The sequence below is a fragment of the Peromyscus californicus genome, unplaced genomic scaffold (genome assembly GCF_007827085.1).
Source record: "Peromyscus californicus insignis strain IS unplaced genomic scaffold, ASM782708v3 Scaffold_3__1_contigs__length_106647218, whole genome shotgun sequence".
NCBI lineage: Eukaryota > Metazoa > Chordata > Mammalia > Rodentia > Cricetidae > Peromyscus > Peromyscus californicus.
Genome location: NW_026294551.1, coordinates 49211010 through 49218624, shown reverse-complemented (window position 1 = coordinate 49218624; position 7615 = coordinate 49211010). Strand labels below are relative to the sequence as shown.

At 39.3% G+C, this 7615-nt stretch overlaps 2 protein-coding genes across 2 annotated transcripts; both read right to left on the bottom strand.

Annotated features, from left to right (window-relative positions):
• Positions 1-251: 251 nt before the first annotated feature.
• On the bottom strand, positions 252-434 carry LOC128121416 (ATP synthase subunit ATP5MJ, mitochondrial-like). Its single transcript, XM_052756109.1, has one exon. The coding sequence runs from the start codon at positions 432-434 to the stop codon at positions 252-254; it is 183 nt and encodes a 60-aa protein (XP_052612069.1).
• Positions 435-4680: 4246 nt separating this feature from the next.
• LOC128121894 (olfactory receptor-like protein I9) lies at positions 4681-5625 on the bottom strand. Its single transcript, XM_052756964.1, has one exon. It carries the CDS (start codon positions 5623-5625, stop codon positions 4681-4683), a length of 945 nt encoding a protein of 314 aa, XP_052612924.1.
• Positions 5626-7615: the final 1990 nt, after the last annotated feature.

Below are 7615 nucleotides of genomic sequence, written 5' to 3'. Positions count from 1 at the left end.
GAGCAGGTGTCTCTCTGGTAGGATATAGAGACCATTGGGAATATGCCCAGGAAATATACAAATGGGTAATATCTATTATTTTTATTGTTATTTTTTACATTATTATTTTTATTATTTTTTGCTGCTTACATACATTTATTAATGCCACATTGTAAATAGTACTTAGGTAAGTGTACAGTGATGTTCTATGTTCCCATCTAACACAGCTTGTTTAAGTTTAGCCAACAGGATTCAGTGGATTCAGGGAGCGGTTAATGATGGCCGTGGGCAGGTTCAGGACTGGAGCATTTCAAAGCTTTACTTCTTTTATCAGTACTCCTGATTTTATAAATGATGAAGGTCATTAACCCCATTCCTACCCAAATTTCCTGGTAAACCTGGGTATAGCAGGGTTTTATGGGGACCCAGACATTCTTAGTAAGGCTTTGAAGCATCTCAGCAAGACCCAGGCCACAGGCTACAACAGAATTACTAAGTTATTTTATTTTTACATTTGTAATTAAATATAATCACATCACTCCTCCTTTCCTTTCCTCCCTCTAATCTATCCCATATCAGCCCTCTCAACACAATAGCCTTTTCCTCTTTTATTATTGTTACATATCTATCTATCTATCTATCTATCTATCTATCTATCTATCTATCTGTCTGTCTGTCTGTCTGTCTGTCTGTCTGTCTGTCTGTCTGTCTGTATCTATCTATCTATCTATCTATCTATCTATCTATCTATCTATCATCTATCTGTCTGTCTATCTATCTATCTACCATCTAAAATTAAAAATACAAGCTGCTGAGCTCATATTTGTCTTTTGTGTGGATATGGTTTCAGGGCTCACCACTTTGCATTGGAAAAGTAATCAGGGCTCATACCAGGGAGAACCTAATTCTCTCTCTCTCAGCAGTTAATAGCTGCCTGTAGTTCTTTATCTAGGGGTGGGGCCCTGTGAGATCTTTCCCCTTCTGTATTAACATGTCTACTGACAATGTCATTGTGCAGGCCTCATTTAAGTAGACATTTCTAAGAAACATTCACACAGCAGACTTCCTGGTATTCTTTTATTTTGATTTTTAAAATTCTTTTTACGTACCAACCACAGATCGCCCTCTCTTCCCTCCTCCTGCTCCCCAAGCCTTCCCTCAAACAATCCCCCATTCCCTCCTCCAACAAGGTAAGCCCTCTGTGGGGAGTCAGCAGAGTCTGAGACATTCAGTTGAGGCAGGTCCAAGTCCCTCCCTCCTGCTTCAAGGCTGTGCAGGGTGTCTCACCATAGGTAGTGGGCTCCAAAAAGCCCACTTATGCACCAGGGATGGATCCTGATCCTACTGCCATGGGGCTCCTTAAGTATATCAAGTTATGCAACTGTCTTGCCTATGCAGAGGGCCTAGTCCAGTCCCATGGAGGCTCCACAGCTGTTGGTCTAAAGTTCATGAGTTCTCACTAGCTTGGTTCGGTTGTCTCTGTAGGTTTCCCCATCATGATCTTGATGCTCCTTGCTCATAGAATCCCTCTTTCCTCTCTTCAACTGAATTCCTGGAGCTCGGCCTGGTGTTTGGCTGTGGATCTTTGCATCTGCTTCCATCAGTTGCTGGATGAAGGCTCTATGATGACAGCTAGAAAATTCACCAATTTGATTACTGGGTAAGCCAGTTGAGGCACCCTCTCCACTATTGTTAGTAGTCTAAGCTGGTGTCATCCTGGTGCATTCCTGGGAACTTCCCTGTGTAGATGAATTTCTAAACAGTCTTATTAAATAAGAAACCCAGAGCCAAATACAGGGGTAAAAACTGTAAAGATCAGAGAAATAGGAATATCCACCAGGTAACCTTAGCTCACCACGCCACTGTAGCTTCCCAAGAGAGCGCTTCTTCCTGTCTAACCTTCTTCCTGTCTAACCTGCACCTTTATTGCCTTCCTGTTCTGCCTTCTCATTGACTCTTAGCCCAGCCACCTCACTTCCTCATCACTGCCTGTCTGTACAGACCTCCAGGTCTCTATTGTTGGTGCTGGGATTAAAAGCATGTGTCACCACGCTAGGCTGTGTCCTTGAACACACAGAGGCTCTGCCTGATATGTGATTGGATTAAGGGTATGTGCTACCACCACCTGACTTTTGTTTATGGCTGGCTATGTCCTCTGATGTCCAGGCAAACTTTATTTATTTTACACACAAGTAAAATATCACCACATTTCAGCACAAATAAAATATCACCACATCCCTAGCATCAAGTTTCTCCCTATCCTCATGATGTCTCTCTCTATCATGGTATCTTTTTCCTTACTCTCCCACTCTGTCCCTGTTCCAGTTCAACCATCCTGTTCCTTTATGTCCTCATCCCCTTCTTCTATGCTTTATTGCCCCCCCATCCTCAGTTTACTCATGGAGATCTCATCTATTTCCCCTTCCCAGGGTGATCCATGTGCCCCTCTTAAGGTCCTCCTTGTTAGCTAGCTTCTCTAGAGTTGTGGGTTGTAGTCTGGTTATTCTTTGCTTTACATCTAGTATCCACTTATGAGTGAGTACATACCATGTTTGTCTTTCTGAGTCTGGCTTACCTCTCTCAGGATGATATTTTCTAGTTCTTTCCATTGCCTGCAATTTCATGATGTCATTTTTTTTGTTTGTTTTTTTTTTCTGCTGAGTAGTATTCTATTGTGAATATGCACCACATTTTCTTTATCCATTCTTTAGTTGAGGGGAATCTAGGTTGTTTCCAGGTTCTGACTATTACAAATAATGCTGATATGAACATAGTTGACCATGTGTCCTTGTGGTAAAATTGAGCATTCCTTGGGTATATGTCCAAGAGTGGTATAGGTGGGTCTTGAAGAAGATTGATTCCCAGTTTTCTGAGAAACCATCATGCTGATTTCCAAAGTGGCTGTACAAGTTTGCACTCCCACCAACAGCAGGAGTGTTCCCCTTGCTCCACATCCTCTTCAACATAAGCTGTCATCTGTTTTTGACCTTAGCCATTCTGACAGGCATAAGATGGTGTCTCAGAATCATTTTTATTTGCATTTCTCTGATGACTAAGGATGTTGAGCAATTCTTTAAATGTCTTTTGGCCATTTGAGATTCTTCTGTTGAGAATTCTCTGTTTAGCTGTATAGCCCATTTTTCAATTGCCTTCCTGGTATTCTGACAATCTTCCCACTCCTGTGACGCTCCCTGAGCATGGGATGCAGTAGCTATGTTGCCAATGTGTCCATTGAAGCAAGGCTCCCCACAATATATTGATGTTTGCATTGTGTGCAGCTGTGACTTATTTTTCCGGTAATTTTAGATAATTTCAGATATGTACACAACTCTCATTCCCACTTCCCTGAGCTCCCTGACATATCCCTCCTCCCCACAAACCTCCTTTCACATTCATGACTATTCAGTTTGTTTTGTGACCCATCCATTTTAATTGGTACACTCCATGGAACCATGGGCTTGGAGCTATCTGTTGGAGCCTCCTGGCTCCAACCTTTATTTTATTTTTGAGGATTTCATAAACTTCTAGACATAACTGGGAATAGTCAACAAAGAGGCAACCTTCAGAATAAGAGAGAACATTATATGAGAGGATTTGCTATGCATACTATATAAGGAACTCTTAGCACTCCATAGAATCCATTAACTGTCCAGAAGCTTTTTAGTTTAAGGTAATCCAATTTGCCTCTTTTTGATATTGTTTTTGTGCTCTTTTGTTTGTTTTTCTGTCTGTGTTCACCCCCAATTCTTGAAACTTTTCTTTGAGGTTTCCTTCTAATAATGGTCTCATATTTCCATGTCTTATGTTTAAGACATCAATTACTTGGGCTTCAGAATTTTTTAAAAAATTATTATTGTATTTTGTTTTTATTATTTAAAACAATTTTAAAATTTAAATATATTTGAATCATATTCTCACCCTCCAGGTCCTCTTCCCTTCCCTTCTCACCCAATTTTAAGATCTTCCTAAAACACAAACCAATACAACAACAAATCCCTCCAAAACCAAGAAAACAAAATAAAATTATGCCCCCAAAGGAAGATAAAAGTAAGCAAAACAAAACAACAAACTGTAGCCAAGTATTTTTATCTGATTTTGAGAAAATACATTAAGGTATCCCTGGCTATTGATTAATACCAGGTATAGAAAGAAAGTACAATAATGAGAGCAATATACTCAAGGCTTACAAAAGCCTGTTAAGAGTCAAGACAGGTCAGAAAACCAATATAGACAATGAAATAAAGATAGGGTCTAGGGAATTAAGTGATGTAATTATCTAATGACAGGCTGTAGAAAGAGCATGTGAAAGACTGGAAAAGGGCTGGCTGAGGTAAAATACTTGAATATTATTAAGTATTGATCTGAGATCATAGAGTACACATTTATAATCACACAGTCACAGCAGACATTTGGACAAAATGAGAAAATCCTGGAATAACCATGGGAATCAGATATGACTTTAAGTCTACACTGTATTTTCCAGGACCATATGGGCAATACAACGAGTGCATATTTGGGTCTCCTAAACATATTTCCCAAATTCAACTACTTTTATAAACTCCCTGTAATTTGTGTAGTGAAAGTTATGTTGTGAGATCTCTAAACAGAAGCATCCACAGTGAGATAAAATTCTGTAGCAACATCCAATGTTAATATTAATATTTTCTAGAAGACATTGTATAAAAATCTGAAGAGTTACCATCACAGGAATGAGAGAATTTGCTTTTTGCAAACTACTCTTTCTAATGCTCCCTTCACGTCTCTGTTTCTCAGGCTGTAGATGAAGGGGTTCAGCATGGGAGTCACCACTGTGTACATCAAAGACATGACAGTCCCCTTCACAGTAGAGTTATTAGCCGAAGGACATAAGTAGAGACCAATGATTGGCCCATAAAATAGTGACACTACAGACAGGTGGGAGCCACAGGTAGAAAAGGCTTTACGGATACCTTGAGAAGAAGGGACCTTGAAGATGAAGGAAACAACTTTTGCATAGGAAACAATGATGAGAAGGAAAGGGAGTACAACTATAGGGCCTCCCAAGATAAATATCGCCAGTTCATTGTCATGAGTGTTAGAACAAGCCAGTTTCAGCAGAGTAGACACATCACAGAAATAGTGGGGTATCATGTTGTCCTTACAGAATGACAGTCTAGCCATGAGCAGAGTGTGCAGCATGGCATGAAGTGTGGTCAGCACCCAGGACAGCACCACCAGACTCACACAGAGCTTAAGACTCATGATGCTGGTGTAATGAAGGGGGAAGCAGATGGCCACATAGCGGTCATAGGCCATGACTACAAGAAGGAAACTCTCCATGACTCCAAAAAACACGAAAAAGTACATTTGTGTCAGACAACTTGCATATGTGATGGATGGGTCCTGGCTCTGCATGTTCTGCAGCAATTTGGGCATTGTGACAGAGGAGAAGCAGAGGTCAGAGAAGGACAAGTTGCTGAGAAACAAGTACATGGGAGTGTGGAGATGAGAGTCCAGTAGAATGAGGATGATGATGATGAGGTTCCCCAGGATGGTGGTGAGGTACATGGCCAGGAACAGGGCATAGAACAGGAGCTGGTGCTCTGCGGTGATCGGCAGGCCCAGGAGGAGGAACTGGGAGATGACAGTTTGGTTCCTTCTAGTCATCCGTTTACTCCAATGCTTTTTCAGAAAAAAAAATGATAGTGGCACTTAACATTCCAAATGAAGATGAAAATATTTCAAATTCATTGGATAATGAACAGAAGATGTAACATATTTACATGTTCTTCAAAACGTTATCACAATAAGTATACTGCTCAGATCAACATGTCTATATTAATATTTATTAAGGACTTATTAAATCTGTCCAACATATTTCACCAACTAGTCTTTTCATAAAAAGTTTTTTTTTCACTTGATTTGCATTAAATCTATTTGTTTTTCTTGAGCTTACCTGGTTAGTCATTTTAGACAAATTTGATTGCCTTGTGCTTTATCATTCTCTCACAGTGTGATGGCTCTAAAGATGTTTTCCATTATCTATCTATCTATCTATCTATCTATCTATCTATCTATCTATCTACATCTATCTGACTATCTTCCAGTCTATCTGCCCATCTGTTTATCTATCTTTCCAAGAAAAAATTTATATACACTAAAGTTATATTTCCACTTAAAATTCAGCTATAGGTGTTTTTCCTAACTACAGAATATACATGTCATCATTAACTAATTGTCTTCCATTGGGTGTATCAAGGATGTCCATGTCACAATAGATTCACAAAGAAACTGATGACCCTACTCTTGTAGTGCCTTCCTTTTCTATCTCTTATGTTAGTAAAAGTAATTCAGAATCAAAAAGGATATATTTTATTGCATCCACTCATTTCTTTCACTTTAATCTAGGGCATTTTAATTCTCTTCTTCATTGTATTTCAACCCCCTGCATTACTCACCATAAGACCATATTCCTAGAACAAGGTGCATCTCTAGAAATATCATATTAGATTCTTAATTCATACCCCCATTTCCTGCCTCAGTGCCCTCTTTCAACATGCTTCATTTTTACCTTTGCAATCTAACATAGGAATCTGATTTTCTCTTTTCTAATAAATGTTTCAAGGGATTATCATTGCTTTTAAGATAAAGGCACATTCTTTTTGAATGCACAAATGATACATTATTCCTGGACCTGTGCCTATGCTTTAGGCCACATATGGGCTCACAGTGACTCTTGCATTCCACTTCTCTGTGGATAACAACAGAAGCCATAATTTCCAGTCTCCATTCTTCAACTTTTTTCTTTGTAACTGTTAACTTCTTCCCATGGATCATGCTTTATCTGACTTATTTCTACTTATTCTTCATGTATAGTAGCTACTGCTTGCTTAGAAAAATCTTTGCCAACCCGCCTGGTAAGACCTACTGCCATGTTCCCATAGCATCCTGATCTTAACCTACAGCCCCTTGGTGCTCCTGATCACTAGTTTACAGCTGACCTCCTACCAGAGTTCAAATTCCATGCAAGAAAAATCATGTCTGCTTTTATCTTGTAACAGGGCTAGCACTTGGCATGGTACCTGGATATTACCAATGTTTCCTGAATATTTCTTGGCTATAATGCAGACTGAGGTATGCAAAGGTGAGATTCTTCACCTTTAAAAATAGAAATTTCCCATTAAAATTAGAATTCACACACTTATTTAAACTTTGCAGAATGCAAACTAACTAGCTTAACCACTCAAAACCTTGACACAATGTGATCAAGTTCAGAAAGGTAATTTGGTATTTACTAAACATTGAGGGTATAAGGGTATGACCGTTTTCAGCAATTCTGGTGATTCAAAGTGCTACAGAGGATGTCTCTAATATTGATGTAGGAAAATCAATATGATGGTCATTTTATAAATTATTGAGCCGGGCGGTGGTAGTGCATACCTTTAATCCCAGCACTTGGGAAGCAGAGCCAGGTGGATCTTTGTGAGTTCGAGGCCAGCCTGGTCTACAGAGCGAGATCCAGGAAAGGTGCAAACCTACACAGAGAAACCCTGTCTCAGAAAAAAAAAATTATTGAAAATACAAAAAGAAGCACAAGGTATGTACAGACATGCAAAATTTATCTTGAGTTCTCCCTCATATATACATAACATCAAGT

Bases quoted from the DNA above. Each gene is read 5' to 3' on its own strand.
- LOC128121894 (XM_052756964.1), bottom strand. From the start codon at position 5,625: ATGACTAGAAGGAACCAAACTGTCATCTCCCAGTTCCTCCTCCTGGGC.
- LOC128121416 (XM_052756109.1), bottom strand. From the start codon at position 434: ATGCTTCAAAGCCTTACTAAGAATGTCTGGGTCCCCATAAAACCCTGC.